The sequence below is a fragment of the Struthio camelus genome, chromosome 3 (assembly GCF_040807025.1).
Source record: "Struthio camelus isolate bStrCam1 chromosome 3, bStrCam1.hap1, whole genome shotgun sequence".
NCBI lineage: Eukaryota > Metazoa > Chordata > Aves > Struthioniformes > Struthionidae > Struthio > Struthio camelus.
In genome coordinates, this window is record NC_090944.1 from 4,062,921 (window position 1) to 4,086,754 (window position 23,834).

The 23,834-nt window shown below is 52.7% G+C and overlaps 1 protein-coding gene across 1 annotated transcript in view; it reads left to right on the plus strand.

Annotated features, from left to right (window-relative positions):
* The window catches only part of LOC138066510 (otoferlin-like), an 84,221-nt gene that overhangs the window by 53,689 nt on the left and 6,698 nt on the right, over window positions 1-23,834 (plus strand). The window contains 22 exon segments of the mRNA XM_068936379.1: window positions 171-261; window positions 1,109-1,225; window positions 2,696-2,848; window positions 3,237-3,426; window positions 3,801-3,925; window positions 5,018-5,152; window positions 5,696-5,870; window positions 6,644-6,756; window positions 8,063-8,224; window positions 8,516-8,678; window positions 9,498-9,628; window positions 11,046-11,075; window positions 11,897-12,040; window positions 13,159-13,225; window positions 15,610-15,761; window positions 17,561-17,695; window positions 18,490-18,627; window positions 20,851-20,978; window positions 21,553-21,723; window positions 22,282-22,441; window positions 23,224-23,367; window positions 23,586-23,707. Coding sequence (XP_068792480.1) covers window positions 171-261; window positions 1,109-1,225; window positions 2,696-2,848; window positions 3,237-3,426; window positions 3,801-3,925; window positions 5,018-5,152; window positions 5,696-5,870; window positions 6,644-6,756; window positions 8,063-8,224; window positions 8,516-8,678; window positions 9,498-9,628; window positions 11,046-11,075; window positions 11,897-12,040; window positions 13,159-13,225; window positions 15,610-15,761; window positions 17,561-17,695; window positions 18,490-18,627; window positions 20,851-20,978; window positions 21,553-21,723; window positions 22,282-22,441; window positions 23,224-23,367; window positions 23,586-23,707 — 2,946 coding nt within the window.

Sequence of the window (23,834 nt, forward strand, 5' to 3'; positions counted from 1 at the left end):
TGCTGGGTGTAAATAGGCCACTTGGCTGCGATTGCAGCGCACACTGAAAGAACAAGGGCGCTTCCGTGTAGGCAAGTGCCCTACTGCTAGCAGAGATCCAGCCTGGCAAGGCTGCTTGCAGAGAGCCAGCAGGCTCTCGCAGGATTCATGCTGACGAGCTTTTCCATCAGGTGCTTTGTGACCTTAGCTGACAAGGACCAGCACCACTCTTCCTGCATGAGGCTGGATCGAGAAAGACTCGAGTCCTGCATGAGGGAGCTGGTAAGTGTGATTCAGTTGGGGAGGAAGATTCGGGAATGGGGCTGGTCCCCATCAATGCGGTGGGGAACCTTGGTCCTTAGGGGTCTTGACTTCCAGTCTCTGCGGATTGGTGGTTTGAGGTTTATTGCTAAAGAGGGGGACCCAAGAGCACTTCCTGTCTTGCACAGGTCCCACATGACCCTTGGGTCCACACCACTGCGTCCCCTCCATCACGCTCTGCTTTTTATTGGGAAGAAATCCCGGAGTGCAGAAAAGGAGTCGCTTTATTGTCAAAGAGTTCAGGAGAGGGGAAAGCAGGAACGTAGGGGACTCTGCCGAGTATAGATGCTGCAGGGCTAACCCTAGCCTGGGTATTTGGAGCTGGTAGGCCAACTTATTGGAAAGGAGCTGTGCAAAGACCAAGTGGTTTATCCAGCTGACACAATGAAGCTTCCTTAGCCAGCTGCATACAACAGAGTGATGAATGTGACCTGTGGAAGCCTCTATGTCCCCTCTTCTGAACTGCCAGATGCTGATTTGTAGTGGAGTCAGGGAAAGGGGAGAGGCTATGCTTAAGACAAGGCTTGAAGCCACTGCAAAATGCCATAAGCACAACTGACACCTCTCTGTCCCATGGCAGGCCCTGCTGGGGCAGAAACCTCTGTGCTGTGGACCCTTCCTATATCCTGCTGAGGTTAACAAAGGGGCGCCAGAAGTACCATTATCTGGATGCACGTGGCAGGACTAAGGCATTTGTGTCCTCACCACGCCTTCCTAAACGCGGGGAGACCTGTCTGCTGCTTTTGCCTTCTCTGTGCTCCATTGTGCTCTCATTCACAATGTGTCCTGGGCTCCCTTTTAATCACAGGAAAACATGGGTCAGCAAGCCACGACTCTGTGCTCGCAGGTGAAGAACACCACCATGAAAGACAAGGTGAAGCTGGTGCAAAACTTCCTCCAGAAACTCTGGTTGTTAGCTGATGAGGTGAGTTGCCCTCCACATGGAGAGTGCCTGTTAGCTGGGTCAGCTTATGGGCAAATCCTGCGTGCAGGAGAGTTCCCTAGTGACACAGGTCTTCTGCAAGGAGCCAGTCCAAGAAGAAAAGACCTTTGTTGGGCTCTGCTCCTTTTCTAAAGGACCTGTATGTTCCTCCTGTGTCAAGACAGGTGCTTAGACTTCTATTAGGTGGTCTGAAGAGAGGTGCTCAGCCAAGGCAGCATGACCACTTCCCTCCACTGACTACACCAGTTATATCTCATGTGCTAATTAACCAGTCTGTGGTGGGAACTGAGCCCTGGCTGTCCATCCTGGTGCACCATGAGCCCAAGCCAAAATGCCCAGCCCTAACCCGTCCGCAGGTGAGGCCAGGCTTAGCCCTGGACAGGGCATCCCTGGAGCTGGTTGGAGGGACCCCTTGAGGTGGGGGCGTTTCCCAGCCTGGCCCAGGGCCTGAGGCAGGGCCCTGGCCTGAAATAGGTCACCAGTATACTTTTCACCATCTGGCAACTTTGCATAGTCAGTCTATAAACTGCCCCATGCCTCCCAGGTTTGCCTATACGCTCCTGGATTGGGAAGGATGAGCATTAATATAAGTTGAAGAGCCCTTCCCAGACAGTAACAGAACTGGGTCCTCTTGCAGTTGAGCTAGAGGATGGTTTTGCCTGCCTTGAGCCGTGACAAGGCCGTGCAATTCCCCAGGGGAGCAGCCCCCAGAAGGTGGCAAATGTCCACCCAATATTGAAGTGAGCAGCCTGCAGCCATCTCTGATTTTTGCTAAGTAGAGAAAAATGTTAAGTAGGTAGCTCTTTGGAGAGCTTTCAGATGAAGCCATCTAATTGTTATCACTGCGGTGTACTCTTGCTTCACTCCACCTCATGGGTGACAGTTAATAGCCGAATATGTTAGAGCTGCTCACAAAATTTCCAAAAAGATGCTATTTCTGCAAAATCTTTTGTTCCTTCCTGCAGAAAATTGCAGTTCCTCTGAAATTCGTGCAGTTTCTACCTGGGTCTGTGTGGCTGCAGCCATTTGGGGTTATTGGTCCACGTGGAAGTTGTAGTTTTGGCACTTGCTGTTCTCATTTGCCAATATGGGCGAGGCTCCTAGGCTTGGTGAAATAGCCCTTTATAAAGTAACTCTTTTCTCTGCTTTGGCTTGCCACAGCAGAAAATAAAGCAGGCTCTAAGGCATGATAGGAGATGTCCAGAGAGGGAGCTGCTTCCATTGTAGGGAATGGAAGTGCAGGGCACCTGCCCTACAGTCCTCGTGGGCACTGAACTAAGAGAAAGGGAAAATCTTCAGCCTTCCAATCTGGAGTTAATATCTCTTTTTTTTTTTAATTTTATCAGAACAAATGTAAATCCCAGTTTCTTTCCTGCTAGGCTTCACCTTGCCGGTGTGTCAGGGGTCAGAAAGGGCTAAGATGCTGACAGGGCTCTTTGTTGGTGTTCACAGCCCCAGCACACCATTGCTGACCTCTTCATCTGGATGATGAGCAACAACAAACGCATTGCTTACAGGCGTCTCCCTTGCAAGGATATTCTCTGCTGCATTGTGGATGAGGAGATGGGAAAGGACTGGGCCAAAGTGAAGACCGTCTTCCTCAAGGTGCCTGCCCGTCTTCCTTGGGGGAGCTGAAACCACAAGGAGGGAGGTGAAGCAGAGACAGAATGGGGGGGATGGGGGTGGAGATGAGAGCTGGGTACCAGATGGGTCTGGTAGGTGATAGAGGTCTGGAAGGAGAGAGATGTCCTATTGAGTTTGCTGGGAGGGGAGCTAGTGGCTTGAGAAGAGGAAGCCAGTGTGCTGGGAAGAACATGATGCATGAGAAAGAGTAGCGGACATGATCCAGAATGATAAGGGGTGGGTCCCTGGGTTTAAGGAGCAGCGGTACAAGGTGAGGCCGCAGAAGGTGGTGGGCACTGCAAGAGGTGGTCTGTCCAATCTCTAAGGCCCCTCCTATGTCCCTGTAAACTCTCTTGTCCCTTGTGCCCAGCTACCTGGGAAGAGGGGCTTTGGACCTGCAGACTGGACAGTTCAGGCCAAGATGGAGATTTACTTGTGGCTGGGCCTCAACAAGCAGCGCAAAGACTTCCTGAGCGGCGTGCCCTGTGGCTTTGAGGAGAAGATGACAGCCAGAGGCCCAAACCTGCCATCCTTTCCATGCATCAGCCTCCTTTACACGAGTAAGAGGGCAGGCTATGGAAAAGGCAGGCGGGAGCCTGGTTCAACACCACTTGGGCCAAGGACCTGCAGGAACTGAGGGGGAAATATGGGAAATACTTCCACATGTGCCAGTCTGAGGTCTCCCACTGTTCCCGTGGGGAGCTGGGGTGGGGGACTTCTGCGCCCTTCTCCTTACCCCATTCCCAGCTGTCATTCTGCACATCGTGAGCAGGACCCTGAAGAAGTCCATATCCATTCAGGATCCATGCTTTAAGCCGACTTCCTTCATCCGTGTTGGCCCTGAGCAAAAGTGTGCCTCTGAGACCTTGCTCTCCATGGCTAAGCTCCAGGGATGCATCCCAAGCTGTCTCACTTCCCCCTCTCTCTGTCACAGAGAAGCAGGTGTTTGAGCTGCGAGCCCACATGTACCAGGCCAGGAGTTTGTTTGCTGCTGAGAGTAGTGGCCTTTTGGCTCCCTTTGCCCGAGTCGTCTTCCTCACGCAGAGCCAATGCACCGAGGTGAACACTATTTCCTGACCTGGAGGAGTGGGCAATCCCTGGGGTTGAATGTGATAGGACAAGTATCATCTGTCCATCCTGCTGCCCTGCCATGGGGCTGGGTCTCCTGACTCCTGCAGAATCATGGATCAGGTTGACCGTGGGGTCCTGGGGTGCGAAAGCAGCCATAGCACTGGGGCCTGACTAGCTATCTCGAGCAACCTTGCACCCAAAGGAAGCCTGTTGGAAGTCTCTTCCCCAGCTGCAGGCAAGTCCAACAGCCCTTTCACTGCATGTCCCTGGGCACAAGCACACAGCCACCCCGTTTCTGTGTGACTGAGCTTTCAGCTGCCTGGTGAAGAGAAACTGGACCCTACAGGAAGCAGGAGGTGTTTCTGTGCCATCTCTTCCTGTGGTGAAGGCTGCTGCGCTTTAGCAAACCTTGTGGAAGCTGGGAATAATTTGTGCCTGCCTGCCTGCTGTTTTTTCCTGGGAGAGTCCATGGGAGATGCGCTATGGCTCACTTGCCTGCAGAGCAAGCGCCAGCCTACGGGTGCTGCCAGCACTGAAGTTGCAGCCTGTGGCCTGGCTCAGACAGGCCAGGCCTAGGGATCGGTGTAGCCCCAGGTGCCTTCACAGTATGATCCAGTAAATATCTGTGATCCAAAGCACTGCTTGGCAATAGCATTAATACCCAATAGATGGCAGACTGCCACAGTGTCCGCATCTGCATCAGAGCTGCCTCAATTCTCTGAATAAGCAGTGGGGAGAAAAGGACCTTTAAAAGACAAAATACATCTCATCTATTTTAGCCATACACCTTAGGAAGAGACAAGCGGTGCCATAAAGAGATAGCTTTCTCTCCCCCTCCCTAGTCAGGGATCCTGGGGTGCCTACCATGAAGTAAGGGAGCCTTTATGTTGTGGACATGCAATGTGACCCAAGATAAATCCCCTCATATTTTCAAAGTAACCTCCCCGCTGCTCGCAGCGCTGCAAAAGTCCTGGTGCAGGAAAACTGAGATCAATATCCTCTCTGCTCCCGTTGTTCAGAGCCTTAAGCCCTGGCTGCTACTCCTAGCTGTAGTGGTAAATGCTGTTTCTGTTCCTCCAGGTTCTCAATGAAAGCCTTTGCCCAAGCTGGGACCAGCTGCTGGTCTTTGACAATGTGGAGCTATATGGAGAAGCTCACGAAATGCGGGACAACCCTCCCATAGTTGTCATTGAGATCTATGAGCAGGACCCAGTGGTAAGATGAATCTCAGCAGAGGAAAGCATTTCTGATTCAGGTACTGAGATCACTCCTGGCAAGGCAGCTGGTGCAGCAGATGTGAGAAGAAGTGCTTTTCCTGACCTGTGGAAGATGTTTCCTCCCTGTTTCCCAGGGCACAGAAGAAACTAGGAGCCTCTGCTGCTAATTGATCTCTTGCACTCGTTGGTGTCTTATGTTTGGAGCCAGAAGCAAGAGTTCAGGTGAGGCTGGAGGCAAGGATATATTACTGTAGTCTCTCCCTGTAGAGCAGTGCTCAGTCCTGGCCTCATTGCTGCCCCAACCCTGGGCCACCTCCTTCACCTTCCTTAAAGATGTTGGTGCATTAGGAAAGGCCTCGTGGATGGAAAGGCACCAGTGAAAGGTGGCACTGAGCTTTGGTCACGTACGTGCAGCAGACTGATCCTGTTCTGCCCACACTGGGGAGTGCTGTGGGGCTAACTGTGGAGACCTTTGGTTGGTCTCTCAAGGCAGACAAGAAGCCCCGTGCTAAAAACCCGAGTGCTGTCTTTGCCTGGCCAGGGCAAAGCTGACTTGATGGGCCGCACCTTTGCCCAACCTGTGGTGAAGATGTCAGATGAACAGTACTGCCCTCCACGGTTCCCTCCGCAGCTGGAGTGCTACCAGATATACCGGGGCAACTCCACAGCAGGCGACCTGCTGGCTGCCTTTGAGCTACTGCAGGTAGCAGCTGGACAGAGCCATCCCAGACCAAGGGAGGGAAGAGAGCGGGAGGGGGTGTGGGGGAGAACCGCGTTTAATCCACGCTTCTGTTTCTGAGGTGCTGCAAAGAGTGGTTAGTTCATGCATCCTAGAAAAGCTAGCAGGGTGTAGTATAGCTACTCGCAGCTCAGTGTGAGGGCAGCTCCTGCAGAGTTATGCTGGTGTGCAGTGAATGCCAGCTTCTTTCTGGCAGGGAACCCTACTAAAGCGTTGCAGCAGCACAAACTCTCTGCAACATCCCTGGGCTATGGAAGCTGTCATTGGGAGTCTTGGTTCTCTCAAGAGATGTCAATGGGAAGGTCCCAGGTAAAAGGGGTGTGAGTTCTCATAGAGGAAGATGGTGTATGCTAAGCATCTTTGACAAGGAGCTCAGGGTGGGGCTAATCTCTCTCTGTGTAGGTATCCCTCTCTTTCCATTGACTAGACAGAGCAGGAGATGCCTGGAGTGGTTGAAGGTGGTGGAGTAGAGACCTGCTGGCTTTGCTCAGGCTTTGAGCTGGCCAAAGCCTGTCCATATCAGCCTGTCAGCTGCACTAGTGGGTGGGCTTGGAAGTTTGCTTTGCTGCTGAATGTGCCCTGTGTGGAAGCATAGCACCACCTCTTCTGCTCCTATGAACACCTTTTCCCAAAGTGCCTGTACTGTACAGTCAGTGGATTGCTGAATCGTCTAAGACTCTACAGACCCAGTGCAGGAGAGCAGGGTGTGCCGGTTCCCCCAGTTCAAAAAAGCAGACCTTAATCCGTCTGCTGGGGGCAAGTCAGACCTGCCTCGTGTCGATGGACCCCCAGGCATTGACAGGGGTCCCATCCTGCCAGTGCCATTGGGGATTCGTCTGGTGCTGAGTAAATACAGAGTGGAGGCAAATGCGTTGACAGCAGAGGGGTTCGTCTTGGGGCGCCAGACTTGAATGCTGCACAGCCAGATGGCTACACAGCAGAAGGTACTGTGTTGTCATGGCCTCGACCAGATCCCATTATGAGGGCTCCATCTGTTAGGCGAGGGTGATGTAAGGCAGAAGACTCTGTCAGTGGGTGTTTGAAGGCCAGGAGGGATCTTAGAGGTTCTGATGACAAGTTAAGCACCTACAGCCAGATGTTTGGATTGCAAGGACCTGCCTGTACTAGCTGCACAGGGAGTTAAGCTGCAGCAGCCCTAAGGAAAAAAAAAAGCAGGATGACTGGATTAGTACTTGCTTGCTTTCTTAACTGTGGGCACCATAGCAAGCCTAGGAGCTGCAGTAGAGGGCACTTGGTCTGAAATTCAGAGGAATGCACATTAGGGGTATACACCTACACCTGAAGTAGTCACGCTGACTCTCCCTTAGTATCGGTGGGAGGGGAAAAACCCAAGATAGGTCAAATGAGCTTCAGGCTACCAATCTTGGACCTCAAGGACAGGATGCCTGCTGCTTCTCTCTAGTGAGATATGGTGACACATCCATCAGGGCTCCTCACCCTAGGCTGACTTGGTAGACAATGGTGATGTGGGCAATAGAGACAGTGAGGTTTGGTGCATGACTCACCCGGCTGTTGTAGGTGTCTCTGCTAGGAGGAGATGCTGCTGATCGGATCCCCAGGGGCTCTAAAGAGATCCTACGTCCACGTTTTGTAGACTTTTTCATCTGGTCAAAGAAATACTATTCCTCTGGTGCGCAGTGTGAATATGGCCATGGGGGGACAGGAGGTGGAAAAAGCTTGTTTCAGGGGGACTTTTAATCATGGTGTTGGTCTCTTATCCCAAGAAAGGAAAGGGGAGGAGGCAGTCATTTCCCTGTTTCTGACAAAATGCTGCCAGTGCTGAATGAAGAGCCACTGCAGATGGGCTAAACTAAACTGATGTGGTCCTGCTCTATGGAGCCTGAGGGCAGAAGAGGGCTAGGAGAGGAGTGCTGAGGGCATCGGAAAGGAGATGTTAGGCTGTTGCAGGTGAGTCATGGGGTGTTTTGTGTGGGGTCAGTGAGAGAGCATGCTGCATGCCAGAGCCGCATAGAGAAGGAAAAGAAGCTTGAGGGCTCCATTGCTGCCCAGGTGATTTTGTGTGCCGTGAGGGATCCTTGCTCCCAGGGGATGAGGAAAGCCAACTGCTTTGGCTCCAGCAAAGAGGTCTGGCAGCAGTTGGGGGCAGTTCTTCTCACCTGTATGCCTTTCCTCCTCCTGCTGCCCTAGATGTTGTTCTGGGGACTCAGAGACCTGAGGAGAGTGAACGTGGCTCAGGTGGAGCGGCCCCGCGTGGACATTGAGTGTGCTGGAAAGGGGGTCCAGTCAGTTCTCATCCAGAACTACAAGAAAAGCGCCAACTTCAGCACTTCAGTCAAGCGGTTGGGAGTGGTGAGTGTTGCCTCTTTCCTCTGAGCCCTTGGCCAAAATCCAGGCTTGACTGGAGCTCAAATTGTGGCTGCTGGCCCCTTGCTTCCGTTTGCCCACGATAGTAAAGGAAGTGATCTCCAGCCTAGTCGGGGATTCCCTTTCTGTGATGGCTCCCAGGCCCAGCTCTGCTGGAGTTACATGAGACCTCTTCCTCCAACATGATCTCTCTTTGAGTCCCTACTGGCAACCACCACAATAGACATGCTGTAGCCTACATGCAGCCCTTGATAACCAGGACCCCTTTGCTTCCAGGACCTCCCAGAGAATGAACTGCTTCACCCGCCCCTCCACATCCGAGTGGTGGAGTGCCGGGCTTTTGGGCGTTATACCCTAGTGGGGTCCCATGCTGTCAGCTCCGTCTGAAAGTTCATCTGTCGCCCACCAGAGAAGAAGGCCCACCATTGGAATATGACAGGTACCAGGCTTGGGCCAAGAGGGACAGGCTGGTGTGGGTCATTGGTGGGGCACCGCACACAAGTGAGCGATATAGAAAAGAAGGGAGATGGGTAGTGGGTTGTAAGGACTATGGGGCATTGTCTGCTTGGTTGTTAAATGAATTAGGATTCAAGGTTCCCATCAAGGGGTTGGGAAGCCGTGGGGGCATGAGGTCATCGTTGCCTTTTGATTGGTTTGATCCATGGGTCTCACTGTGATAACTGCCTACTCCTCCTGACACCTGTCAGACAAGAAAGCCTGGTTCACCACTAACACAGCTGTGTTTCCATGGCTCTACAATCTCCAACTGTTCCTTAGGACTGGGAGATGAATTTGCTCAGGACAGACAGCTCAGGCTCCCGTGGAAGAGATATAGTCAATACACTTAATGCAGCCTGGAGGGCTGGACTCATTGTTGTGTCATTGCAAGTAGCTTTTCTGTCCAGGGCACGGGCCTTGTTGTGCTCTAGACTAGACTGAATTACTTAGATCTCTGGCGATTATAACGAGAGCCTGGGATGGCTTGCTTAGGTGGAGATGCCTTCCCTGTGGACATTTGTAGCAAGGAGACCTGAAAAGTCATGGGGACAGCAGCAAGACCAGCAGTGTTCCTGGCACTGAGGTGGCCAGTGTTTGAATCCCAACCAGTGTACTAATTTCCGTGCTTTGGTCCTTCTCTGAACAAGAGGGTCACACGCCACTCCTGTCCGAATCCTGTAGGATCGCACTTGAGCTCTCAGTTTCCACTCTGCACTATCCTTTCTCTCTTGTTGTCTGTCTTTCTCTGTCCTCTGTCCAGTTGAACTGCTCAATGGCTCTCTGGCAATGGCCGACAGAGGTCCTCCCTCTTGCCCCACGGGGGAGCTTGTTGTCAAGGTGGAACCTGAGGTTCCCATCAAGAAGATGGAGACCATGGTGAAGCTGGAAGCTGTGAGTATCCGTGTGTCGGCACTACTTTAGCATGTCTGTCTTCACTGCATTGTCAATAACTGGGTGATCCCCTCGCAAGCAGAGGCGACCTTGTGCTGTTGGGCATGTAGTTGGACTGATGCCTGGAATTAAAGGCCTTGGGGTCATAGTTAGTTGCACTAATCAGTCACTTCCTGTCCTGTTCTGGCTGAACTCAGCTGGTGCTTGCTGCCCCAAGACAGCCTGTCCTGGGCTAAGAAAATGAGGTATTGGTACGTTTTCCTGTGAAGACAGTTAAATAGGAATGAGCCCCCATGAGCATAACCCTGCCCCTGTGTTGCTCTGTCTGAACCATCGTTCTGTGAATGGTGCAGACTCGAGATGCATGCACCTCAGATGCATGTGGCACAGGGCTGATCCAGGCACACAGAGTCATCCTGATGCAGCCAGAGCCCTCTAGACCTACTGGGTCTGCCCTGAAAAATCAGCAGTCTGCACATGGGACAAGCAACGTGTCCCCGAGGAGTCAGACTTTGCTCACGTGTTGAATAAGCCTGTCACCGTTTTCTTGCCCAGAATGGAAATTGGAGCACCCTCCTGTAGCTGTCTACTCCAGAGCGCTCTCTACCAAAAGAAATGCCTGTCTCTCTACAGGAAGCCCTTTGTAGGGAAGTGCTCATGTCCTCCTCTGCTCTGCAAGCAGCATGTGTGCATGCATGTGCCTATGGGCACGTTGCGGGCTCCAAATGTGCATGCATATCCATGGCCCCTAATGGACACATTTACAGAAAGACCACAGCACATACAAAGCCACTTCTGCACAGATGCACATGTGCATAAACACACACCCGTACAACCCACAAGTCCTTGGTGGATTTACAAATGCACCTCTACCTAGAGTTCCTAGCAGGTGCACAAAAAACTCTTGTCACTTGCATTTGCATTCACAAGGAGTCTGTTGGCCCAGCTGTGTTCAAGGGGACCCCCCAGAGCACGTGTGCATGTGTGAAAAGCCCTGGCATGCACATGCTTGTTGGCTTTGGGAAATGTACCACAAAAACTTGCAAACCTCCTTAGCTAGACAAAAAGAAGCTCCAAGGGAGCAAAGCAGTCTTTATCCATACTGAAGGCCCAGGTATCTTTCCAGGCCCGTGCTCTCATTGTTTGGGATTGGGGTTCTTCATTAGCAGAGCTCTCCCGAGAGGAGATGGGTTTGATGTGTCCCAGCAGACGTCTCCCTTGTATGCAGAGCTTCCCAGCCAGGACTGTTCCTTCAAGGCCTTTGCTTCCTGCAACCGTGGGGAGCTGTTTGTGACTTCTCGCAGCTCACTGTGCACCTGTGTGTCTGTGTGCATTTGTACTCTGCTGCCTTTTGGCGGTGCAGTTGCCCACTAGCCTGCTGTTCCCTCTCCCTGTTCCCTTTTAGCCCTGGCGGCAGAACTCGGATGCAGTGGTGAAGGTGGAGGTGGTAAGTGACGGATCTGCCTTGCATGTGTGCTTCTACCCCTCCACAGCCTATGCTACCCTTCTGTGTGGCTTTCAGTGAACGATCCTGTGCCTTGCTTGTCCTCTGGCTGCTGGGCGTGAGTGGAGCTGGGCTGGGCTGCACAGCACAGACACAGGAAAGCCCTGACCCAGCAAGCAAGGCAGTGGCCACCATGGCACCAGCCGCCCTCATGCATCCTCCACACTGCTCCCCGAGCAAGCAGGGACCTGGGCCCCTTCATGCCAAGGCAAAGACAGAGCTACGTTGTTTAGACCGTAGCTATAGCACTGGCTTGGTCCCTGCAAATTTGGGAATACTTTTTGGTGAGCACTTCAGGGCATAGTTGGGCTGGGAGGAGCAGGAGAGGCAGCACCCTGCGAGTGTGCATGATGATTATTCCCACCACAACTATGTGGTTGTGGTACCACCTCCCAAAGGCTTAATAGTGACGCACTGAGCGGGCTCAGGATACCTTGCTGGGACAGGGGGGCCTGGTACCATGTAAGCTTCAGGTGTTTCAGCCTGGGAAATGCATGAGTGAAAGGGATGATGGAAAAGGGATGAGGACATCTCTGGTTTAGGACTCTGACACTATCTCTCTGGAGCCTTGGGCAGCTAGCTCCCTTTGCTACTCGGAGCCTCAGTTTCTCCAGTTGTAAAAGGTGGCAGGTGCTAATGATACAGCCCAGCCAGGAGGGTTCTGCCTTCTCAAGGGATTTACCCATCTCCTTGGCCCTTTGAGAGACATCTTGCTTCCATCTGATCCCTCTTCTTCTCTGTCTTTGCTTCCTTTGTTCCTGCAGTCTGAGGAAGAGAAGGAGAAAAAGAAGAATAAAGGAGGAGGAGGAGGAGCAGGAGGAGGAGAGGAAGGAGAAGAGGAGGAGCCGGATGAGAGCATGCTGGACTGGTGGTCCAAGTATTTTGCTTCAATTGAGAGCAGTGGAGGGGTGCATGTAGGGGGGTGCAGGAAGATGTTCCCTGCCTACAAGGTCTCGGCTATTTCCAGCAGAACAGCACAGTCCCAACATCTGTTGGGACAGCACAGCAGTGGACTGCTTTTGAAATGCAAACAGTGCCCATTCCCAGCACTAAGGCTGGGACCACTGGCCTAAGGAAGGAGGGGAAGTATGTGTATTGAAGTCCCCATCCCCGGTGTGAAAAATGGGGTGGTAGAAAAGCAGCGATCAGCTGCTGTTTCTGTCTGTTGCCTCCCTGATCATTGCCAAGCTGGTAAGGGGCACATGGGCTTGCGCCAGCCAGGTGCTCATTCCGTTTCCCTTTCTGGTACCAGCCCAGTCGTCTTCCCAGTGTCTCAGCTGCGAACTGCCCAAGTGCACAAGGATCCCATGCAAACATGACACGTCCTCCTGCTCCTCCTGCCCCATCCCCTGCGAGAGACTCTCCCTCGCACACAGTCCTGCTCATGGCTGAGCCCTGCCTTTGTGAGAATTCCTGCTCGCGTACCAGTGCTGAAAAATTGTACAGTGAGGGAGAGGGTGTTTCTTTTCTCTTGTGGGGCCTGATCCTCCGCTGTTACACAGAACCACCTAAAACTAAAGGCTCTTTGCACTGGCAACATCCCTGGCCTTGGGAACTGCTCCTTGGATACCCTAGAGCCATCCCCACTTGCCTGGGCTCTGTCCAGCTTCCTGGATGGACACACAATTTAAACAAGTGCAAGAGAGAGGTAAAAGTGCTTTAGCTGTCTAATAGGCTGTTCTTGCAGAGACCGGGGCAGCCTTGTGGCCAAAGGCTTGGGGCCATGCTGCTTTTCTCGCCAGCCTTGCCTGACTGTCAACCAGGCTTTCACCCGGCAGAGCTGAGCAGGATTTCTTTTCCTTGGGTGTACTTATTTTGTGTCTCGTTTGTATTCAGAGCACAGTTATTTAGCAGCGTCACAGTCTTCAACAGTGTTGAACAACTTTGATTTCTCCAGTTTGGCTAGATCCTAGCTCCCTGCTCAAAGGAGAAAGGGAGAGCTGCGACCCCTAAGCTAGGCACTTTCAATGAGCACAGAGAGCTCAGTGCAACTGGCCACTCGTTGTTCATTTCGTTTCTCCCCCAGCAACTTTGGCAGCAGGAAGCAGCTGCAGCAGAAGCAGAGGAGGAGGAGGGAATGGAGACTGCTGAGGGTGAGCTGTTTGCAAGCAAGGGAGGAAACGGGGCAGGGAAGGGTAGGACCAGAGTTCCTTTTGGTGCTTGGGCACCCAATTCCGAGCACGTAATTGCTCTTCTGCTCAATCAGATACTCGTGCTGTGTTGCATATCTCCAGGCGGGATCAATTTTGGTGAATGCAGACCTGGTATGGATTGTGTTGGGCTGACGTATCAGGCTGCAAATGCCAGGGGACTCCCAGTCCGAGTGTGGCATTGTGGCAGCCTCCAGCTCATCCCTGCTGGAAGGAAGGCTGTGTGGAAGTAATGAGATTAGTGACTAGGATCTGTGTTATTGACTGAAGGCATTTTTGTGCCTTCAGAAGTTAGTAGTCGCATCCCCTTGCCCATGCGTTTATAGAGCTGCAAGGCTGTGTGCTCAAAGTCTATTGAGAACACCAAGGCACAGATACGTTAATATCGCATTTGCAGGGTTTTCCCTCGTCACCATGAGGGAGGCTTTATGGAGGCCTCCTTTTGCCCCAGTTTTGCCAGGGAAGAGTCCACTAGGCAAGATGTTTGGGATCCATCTAACCTGACTGCTTTTATCTTCAGTGTAAAGCTGAAGAGTGATCTGTTTTAAAAAAAAAAAAGTGTAATCTGAAAGTGTAGTCTGTGATCTAAAGCTGAAAGTGTAGTCTGTGTTCTGGTTTTCTAGAATGGGCAGTAGAGAAAACTATGCCTTTCAGGGCCGGTTCTCTGACCTATTTTAGATACTGTCCTGAGATGAAGTGTGCCCTAAGAGCGTTTTTCTCTCAAGGAGTCTGGGGGACAGTAGCTCAGATGGGGCATTGCAGATGCCTCAAGCTGGGTGAGGCCAATTTCATACCAAGAGTACTATGGGCTGTGAACATGAGTGAGCTGGGACCTGCTGTCCAAGGGTGACCTTGTCCACCCTGCAGGCTCTTTGGCAGTCCCTGGTAAGCAGGGCTGGTGAGTGTTTCCCTGAGGAGCCATGATTGGCCAGCTCAGTCATGAAGACTGAGATGGGAATGGGCAGAGGGAGAAGGTTAGGAGCCTCTGCGTAGGGGCTCAGCAAAGGGCCACCCTATGGACTAAATGGGCAGTGGAGTAAAGAAGGGTAGCAGCAGATAGCACTGAGTTCCCAGCGCTGCCTGCTTCCCCTGCTCTCCATAGGTCGTGAATTCAGAGGAGAGGGGGTGGTTGTCCTGTTTGTGCAGACTCCATTAGGTGGGAAAAATAGAGAGTCTGGCTTCTGTTGGAAGACTAGCCTTTGTATCATGAGAAAGATGAGGCCAGGTGCTGCTGAGCTTGGCAATGACTCTGAGCAGCTTCTGCCTGGGCTTGCTGTAGTAGCAGAGCTGTTGGGGGGGTGTCCTTGTATGCCTCCTCGTTCTCTGTCAGTCATTCTGAGCAGGGTTCACTTTCCCCTTTGACACTGCCCTTCCTTCCTGCTTTCCTCTTCCCCATTAAAGGTTTATCTGTTGTCATCTGTCTGTTCTCATCTGCCTTGCGCAGCAGCCATGAAAGCTGGCGGGATAGAGGCAGTGAGGGCTGGGGATTGCACATGAGTGGGAGAAGCGTGCAGTGTTGTGCAGCCTCCTTTGAGCATGCCTTTCTAGGTAGACTGTACTGTGTCCTTGGCTGGTGACTGCTCTGAAGAGAGCGAGATCGTAAGAGCCTGTTGTTGCAGCTAGTCATTGGCGTCACCCTTGAAGAGCAGCAGTCTGTGCTTTGGCACTGAGCTTCAAGCATTGTCACCTCAGCCACACCTAGGCAGGGGTTTTGCTCTGCAAGCTGCGCACGTGTCAGGGGTCTGGGCACAGGAAGTATTCTCTTCCATGGGCGCACCTAGCAGGGCCCAGCCAGGTGCCCTTGATGTTTTTCACTCCCTTCTCTTTTCTCCAACGCCATTGCTGTCAGCTTCAAAGGACGTAGCGGAGACCAGAGTGAGATGGGGAAATGAGCCCTTCAGGGAAGACTGGGAAGGGTGTTGTACTAGCAGCCCAGCAGGACAAGTGGAAAGAAGACAAGAAGGTGCTATGATCAGATATTTTCAGTGCTGTTGAAACTAGGCAGAGCCTAGGCTCTCAGTCCATGTTTCGTAGTCCTCCAAATGACTCCTGCTCGGGTCAACTGTGGGAGTTCCCTACGCAGAGATCTGTGGGCTCCTGGAAATGCTGTGAGCTGGGTAGCAATGGCCAGAGCTGAGGAAAGAGAGGAGAGAGGTTGAAGGGTTTCTGTGGGACTGAGATGGGAATTGCAGGCAGTAGCAGCTGTCAGCTTTCATGTTCCTCTTGTTTGAGTGCCTGTGATCATGTTCCCCCTTCTCTGTCTTCCTCCGCTCCACCTCACCCTCGTTTCCATCTCCTCCATCCCCATTGCTTCCCCTTGGACTCAGAAATCAAACCGGATGACTCTCCCATGAAAGGCTCCAAGGGTCAGGCAAAGAGCAAGAAGTCCAAGGCACCCAAAGATGATAAGAAGCAGCAGCAGCAGTGAGCCACTGAGCTTCCTGAGAAGCAGAACAAGCTGAAGATTGATGAACTGAAGGTATGTGTGTTGGCAGGGGGAGGAGGAGGCTCTGCCTGCTCAGCAGCAGGATGGAAGTCAGATCCTAGCCATGTGGAAAACACAGTAGGATGGATCAGCTCTGCTGGATGCATCTCACCTGTGTGAGGGGTATCTAGCACTAGGTGAGATGAGCCTTGGGACTGTCAAATTCTCTGCATAGACGGAGAGTTCAGGGTAACTAGCTTTGCAGGAAAGGACCTGGGATCTTGGGGACAGGAAAAGTCAGCAGTGAACCCTTCTAGCAGTGAAGGCCAAGTGCATGCTGGGCTGTATTAGCAAGAGTTGGCCAGCAAGTTGAGGGGAGGGATTCTTCCCCTCTTTCTGGCACTTGTCAGATCCCTTCTGGCTTCTCTGTCCTGACTGGTGCTCCCCAGCGCAAGGAAGACACTGACCTACTGCAGTGAGTCCAGTGGTGGAAGCCACCGGTGTGGTCACAGGTCTGGAGGACGTGGCATACAAGAAGAGGAAGAGGCTGAGAGCTGGGTTTGTTCAGCTTGGAGAGGAGAAGGTGAATGGGGGATTGAATTGCCATCTTCAGGTACCTGATGGTACGTGGCAGGGGGATATGGCAGAGGACAAAGGAGAGTGCAGAAGGAAATGGACGCAAGATGCAGCAAAGGAAATTCCTGTTGGACATAAAGCATCATTTGTTTCCTACAATGAACTTATGCATCATGAGTGTGCTGCAACTTTGCAGAGCTCTCAGTCCTTGGAGACATGGGAGCTTGACCCTGGGCAAGCTTCTCTAACTTTGAATGCCAGCGGTCCCTTCCCACCTCGGTTCCCATATGACTGTATGATTTGCCCATCCAGAGGTGCCCCCATTTGATCAGGCAGCTCCCATGTTCAGCCAGTGGATGTCTAAAGCTCCTGAGGTGACTGGCATCCTGAGTGCCCAAACAGCTGCTGTATGTGGGGCTGAAACCCAACATGCCTCATGGCAGCAGGAATCACAGCCATCACTGTATGTAGTTCTTGGAGGGGTTTGTCCCACACAATGCAGCTGGAACCAGAAGTACTTGCAGGAATTACAGGGGAAAAAAAACCAAAGGTGGGGGGAGCTATGATTTGCTCTCTGTAACTGCACTGAAGGATCAGGCAATTGTGTAGCTTAATGAGTAGTATGAGAAAGACATCAACTTGGTCTTGAGAGTGGAGGAAGATGTTTTAAGTTGGTGAGAACACCCTCCCCACGGTGGAATCAGAGTCTACAGCTATAGTAGGAGATGGATCAGGGCCAGGCATTGCCCATCAGCAACCCAAACCAGGACCCTGCCCCCAGGCCTGGCGCCAGGGCTCCAGGCCAATGTGCCCAGCCCCATCCCACTGCTGGGCAGGGGCAGGGAATAGCCTGGGGCAAGGCTATCCCATGGGCAGTTTGGATGGGCCCTGGGTGGGGGAGAGCTTCCTGTGGGCCATAGCTAGCCTGGCCAAGACTCAGTGCAGGAAAGGGCCCTGGTTCAGGTTAGTGGTCCATGGACTTTACTGTATTATAATCTGTGACTCTGGGCCTGAGAAGGAATTTGAACCCGGATTATACACATAAGGGGAATAGCTACACAGCCCATTCAGCTGAGGTTCCCTCCTATACATGATCAGTTTGGGAAGGTGCTTATGTCATCAAGGTCTGACCCAATGACCTGGAGATCCCTTTGCATCCTAGAGAATTAGTCACTGGGAACGGTGATGTCCATGATCTCTTTGATTGTCCTTGGGTAACCATTGGATCTTTTTTTTTTTTTTTTAAACTGCTCCCCTCTAATTTTGTGTCATCACAGGTCTTCAACAAAGAGCTGGAAAGAGAGTTTGATAACTTTGAGGACTGGCTGCACACCTTCAACCTGCTCCGTGGAAAGATCGGGGACAATGATGACGACGCAAGAGAAGAGGAGCGGCTAGTGGGGAGGCTCAGAGTGAGTGTGGCTGCTGAGTTGGGTCAGGGCAGGGACAGCTTGGGAAAGCCTTGTCTATAGGGTTCTCTCCTTGAAGGTGCATTAGCTGAAAGGAGGTTGGATGTAAGAGAGACCAATTTGCATTGACTCAACCACATCTCCTTGCAGGGAGGGTAAGCCTCCAAGGATAGCCCCAGGAGTCAGGTGGCTTCACAGAGTGCATTGCAGAGGGCAGTCCTTTGCAGCAACCAGATCTTTTGTGATTCCTACAGAAGGCCAAGGGCAAAGCAGATCCTCTTTATCACCCGCTGTGGATATAAGTCATGCCTGGAGTTATCGTTGCAGACTATTTTTCACCAATAGCACGGAGCTGCCTGCCATGTTGCACCAATGCATGCAAGTTAAACTCTTGCTGGAGGGAGTGATCAGACGGTCAGGGAGCATGGAAATGAACTGTGTTTCACGTGGTAGTTCCTGGATTTCCCAGCCCCTGCCTTGACAGCACCTTTTATTTCCATTGCTCTTGGTTTTCTGCCAGTTGTATTCCTGGAATTCCCTGCCTGTGAGCACCTTGCTAGTCTGATTCCTCTGCAGGTGTCCTTCACGTTGTCCAGTTGCTCTGCTCAGGGTTGTATCCTCTGCAGGGGGTGCTTGTGAGGCAGAGGAAGCTTCCAGACCTCGCCTGTCTACTACAGCACAGGGCTAGAAACAAGGAGAGAAAGTGGGCTCTCAGGAAGGGTGGTTTGGGATGGGTCTGCTCGCTCCGAGCCTCGGGAGCAGCAGGACTACTGAGGCTGTGCACTCCCTTGTGCTAGGGCTCCATCTGTGTCTACAAAGTGCCGCTCCGTGATGATACGGGCAAGGAGGCAGGATACGACCCCGACTTGGGCATGTTCCAGGGGATCGCCAGCAATGACCCCATCAATGTGCTGGTCCGAGTCTCTGTTGTTCGGGTGAGTATAACCACGTTGTATGCCAAGGCGTGATGCTGTGTTCCCTTACAGTGCTCGCACCCAGAGCTGGTGCTGAAGCTGCAGAGAAGTTGACTTTTAGTTCTTGGTGCTGTTGGTGCCAGCATCCACCTGATAGCAGATGGCAGCAAGGTCAAGGATGCAGCATGAGGACTAAAGCAGCTCACTGATGGGCCCTTGAAAGGGGCGTCTTCCTAGCTTTGTGCTCTCCCCATTGGGATACTAAGCCTGTGTGAGGTCCAGACACCTGGCCTACAGGATGGATGGAGGTGTCCGTTGTAGTGCTCAACTTCAGAGAAGAATTTGGATCAGCCCAGACTACGAGATTCTGGTTCTTTACATAATCCCCTTTAGATAATCAATGAGGCATATGCTGAGCAAACCAGGAGGAGGCAGGGATTAGTAGATCTGGCTGAAGGGCTTGTCACCTCCTGGGACACATGCCGAGTGATAATCAATGTGGTCCAGCCTGTCTCTTTATATGGAGTGCACTCTGGAAAAAGTCCTTCTTGACCTCCATTCTTATGTCAAGATAAGATATCTTGAGATATCTCAGCCCTGCTGGAAGCACCTGGGTGGCTCTTTGCCAACCCCTTGTCCCTGTTGTTTTATAAATGCGACCTACTTTCACCTACGTTTCCCACTAACCTGGTTTCCCATCCAGTGCTACATCTCATTGCCCTGAGAAGGGGATAGCAGGTGAGATTGCAATCCCAGAATCACAAAATCACCGAATGGTTGAAGTTGGAAGGGACCTCTGGAGATCATCTAGTCCAACTCCCCCCGCTCAACCAGGGTCACCTACAGCATGTTGCATAGAATTGTGTCCAGATGGCTTTTGAATATCTTCAAGGAAGGAGACTCCACAGCCTCTCTGGGCAACCTGCTCCAGTGCTCAGTTACCCTCCCAGGAAAGAAGTATTTCCTCATGTTCAGACAGAACTTCCTATGTTTCAGGTTGTGCCCGTTGCCTCTTGTCCTGTTGCTGGGCACCATGGAGAAGAGTCCGGCCCCGTCTTCCTGTCACCCTCCCTTCACATGCTTAGACTCATTGATGAGACTCCCCTCTCAGTCTTCTCCTCTGCAGGCTGAAGAGTAGCAGCGCTCTCAGCCTTTCGTCCTAGGAGAGATGCTCCAGGCCCTTCCTCATCTTAGTGGCCCTTTGCTGGACTCACTCCAGGAGCTCCATGTCTGTCTTGTACTGGGGAGCCCAGCACTAGACACACCACCCGAGGTGTGGTCTCAGCAGGGCTGAGGAGAGGGGGAGGCCCTCACCTCCCTCCACCTGCTAGCAACACTCTTCCTAAGGCTGCCCAGGGTACCATTGACCTTGTTGGCCACAAGGGCACATTGCTGGCTTATAGTCAACTTGTTGTCCACCAGGACTCCCAGGTCCTTCTCTGCAGAGCTGCTTTCCAGGAGGTCAACCCCGAGCCTGTCCTGGTGCCCATGCACCATGCACCAGGTTATTCCTCCCCAGGTGCAGGACCCTGCACTGGCCTTTGTTGAATGTCATGAGGCTCCTCTCTGCCCAACTCTCCAGCCTGTCCAGGTCCCTCGCAATGGCAGCACAGCCTTCTGGTGTGTCAGCCGCTCCTCCTAGTTTAGCATCCTCAGCAAACTTGCTGAGGAGGCACTCTGTCCTTTCATCCAGGTCATTGAGGAATAAGTTGAACAAGACTGGACCCAGTATTGACCCCTGGGGCACACTGCTCGTTATAGACCTCCAACTAGACTCTGAACTGGAGAGATTGAGGATACTTACCCCTGCTTGCGGGGGCTACTTACAGAAGCCCGTGGCCCTAATAAATCCATGGAGGGAAAGAGAGAGGCGGAGGGATGTCTTCTGGACATCTCAGTCAGGTTTCTGCTGAGGGTCTCTAGCTAGAGGAACCTGCGTCTTTCCACTGATGAGAGAGAAGCCAAAGGAGACTGTGACTATGTCTTTCCGAAGGGGACACAGCCACTTGGGCTTGACCTGAGTCAGCCCAGACCAACACACCTAGCCCCACTACATGCCTAGGCAGGGACATAGGTTAGCAGAAGGCAGGACTGATCCCTGGTTTAAATTGAGTCCCTATATTTAGGTGACCTTATAAAAGGACTTGGGCACATGGCTGTGGCCAGGTAAGGCCAGCTGGTCTCAGGGATGGAGAATAGGGACTGTCCCTGACTGGGCTGACCTATCTTATCTTTTCCCTACAGGCCACAGAGCTGCCCCCAGCTGACATCAATGGGAAAGCTGATCCTTATATTGCCATCAAGCTGGGGAAGACAGACATCAAAGATGAGGAGAACTACATCTCCCAACAGTTGAATCCTGTCTTTGGCGAGTGAGTTGCCCGAGCCCTGTTACCTGTCTTCACCCTGAAGAGTGAGCGAAGCTCACCAGCCCTTGGGCCTGCACCCTACCCATCCCATAGCCCCAGCTTGGGGTCGAAAGATGGGACTGATCGCCCTGAACTTTCCTTGGGTGCAGTGTAGCTGTCCCCATTGAAGTCATCTGTCCTGCTTTGTCAGCAGTCTCGTCAACGCTGTCAAGAGTGTTGAAGAGCTATCCGTATCTGGTCAAGATAGGTGCCTACTTTAGGAAGCGCTAGGCCTGGACCCAAGTAACAGCATCGCCGGCTCTCCAGTGACACACACATTTAGTTTCAGGGCTATTGGGACATCCACGTCAAGCGATCCTCATGATCGCTCTCCCTTCTAGGGCTGCTAGTTCAGAAGCAGTCCGCGCAGAGAATTAGTGACAACACGTAAGCTGAATGTACTGCAGTGGGAGGTGCAATTAAACACTGTCCAGAGACTGGAGCAGACCCACCTCACCCATGCATGTGTCTTGAGCGCCATCCAAACCCTTGGATGGCTACAGCCTGTTCTCCCTCTCCACCCTTTCTCCCGCCACAGGTCCTTTGACATTGAGGCCACCTTTCCCATGGAGTCCATGCTGAGGGTGGCGGTGTACGACTGGGACTTGGTGGGGACCGACGACCTCGTTGGAGAGACCAAGATTGACCTGGAGAACCACTACTACAGCAAGCACCGAGCTACTTGTGGGGTGTCACAGCCTTATGCCATGTATGAGCCAAGCTTTCCCTGTGCAACCTGGTGTCTGGACCCGTGTCAGTTTCATCTTCCGCACTAGGCCTAGATCTCCTGTAGGGATCTCCCTCTTTCATTGCCTGATGATGAGGGAATCTGTGCTGTGCCCTCAGTCTTAACGTGGGCTTTGGGACCAGCACAGTGGGGTAGCAGGAGAGCAGGTTGTAAGCAGGAGCACAGGGCGGTGAGGAAGGGACTGAGGGGCATTGGTAGGTCTGGATATAGAAATGAAGAGGTTGCTGAAATAGCAGCTGGGCCGGAGCAGCAGAACTGAGCATCAGTGGCAAAGTGGAGGGCGCTGGGGATTGCAGGTCTGGGTCAGCACAGAGTGAAGGGCCTGGGGTGGAAAGGTATCGGCAAAGCGTAGAGTTTGGGCTTGGATGGCCCTACCTTGCTCTGAAGTTTCACATGTGGAGCCTCAGATCCTTCCCTGATGAATCCTGGCTCCTGAGGGGCAGTAACATTTGCGTTTCTGGCAGATGGAAACAAAAATTCCTTCTTCCTCCAAGTCTGACCTTGTGCTCTTATTCACAGACATGGGTATAACATGTGGCGTGACCCCATGAAGCCTTCCCAAATGCTGTGCAAGCTGTGCAAAGAGGGCCAAGTGGATGGGCCGCCCTTTGGTCCAGGAGGAAGAGTGAAAGTGGCCACGAGGGTCTTCAGTGGCGCCACGGAGATGGAGGATGAAAATGGTACGCACCCCATGGCGTGAAGGTGGGGAGGGGAGCAGGGGCATGGGGTGTCCCCTCATCATCCAGAACTGAATCCCATCACCCCCTGCAGCATTGCAATGTCTCTCCAGCCACCCCCTTGTGTGGGGCCTGCGTTATGTCACCAGCTAGACAGTGTCTTATAGATGACCCAGGTTGCTGTCAGAGTTACTGGTGAGCATCCACGGCATGGCATGACCAAAGCTGCCTTTGAAACCTTCCTGCTGGCAGTTTATGACAAAGGACCAATGCAGATAGCCCATCCTGGCCCTTCCAGGGCTTAGGAAGCCACTGTCCATATAGCTGCATCCCCAAACAATGGTTGTGTCCAAATCACTTGTATATACGCAACACAGTTGAATGCAGACCAGGAGGGGTGCAGAGGAGGGGGGCAGCAGTGTCGGTGGATATAGAGCTTGTTGAGCGTGGGAAAATACAGGCTGGTAGGGGATCTGGACCTTCTCTGTGAGTGCCTAGGAGTAGAAAGGGGAGAAAGAGGAGTTAGGGAGTGTTGGTGCAAGAACAAAGGGGGCCCAAGGAGATGGAGAGGAGCAACTACTAGGCAGTTCTGCTGCCTTGAAGTTGGTAGGAGCTGGAAGAGGTAGCCAGCAGGAGCAGTGTGTGTGGCCTTGGGGAAGAGGATGTCAGCAGAAGTTTGCAAAGCCAGACTGGAGGTCCTGCTGTCAGTAGGAGGTTTGGTCCTGCTGTCCCTGGTGTCTCTTCTGCCCAGTTCTCCACACTCAGTCCTCCCTTTACCCACACGGGACAGAAGAAGCAGGCAGAGGAACGCCTAGCACTGACCGTGCTGCACCACTGGGAAGACGTTCCACGCGCAGGCTGCAGGCTGGTCCCTGAGCACGAGGAGACGCATCCATTGCTGAACCCTGACAAGCCGGGCATTGAACAGGTCCCCGCAGCCCAAGATCCGGGGGAAGGGCAGGGCCTGCTTAGCCTCCAAGCAGGGAGAAGAGACCTCAGCTGGGCAGACAAGCTGCAACCCCCCTTGTCATGGGGAGCAGTGGGGAGGGAGGCAGCCTACGAAAAGTGGCACTTGGACATAGCAGTCCTTAACGCTCGGCCTGTTGAGCCCAGCTGACTAAATCTTCAATGCCTCTTCATCTTCAGCTGGCACCTATTTCATACCCCAAAGTCTCTGGGTCCCCTGCTTCCCCCCTGCCTGACATGTTCCCCATGGATATGCTGGCACCAGGCCCTGCCATTGATATTTCCCCCAGGAAACCAAAGAAGTAAGGAATCTGCCAGCCAACAAACCCCAGGGAAAACCCGTGGCTGGGGCTGGAGCCCTGCTTCCCCACTCTTCTACTGGTTCTCCATGGCCCAGCTCAGCACAGCCATGTGCCTGGGACCCCCAAC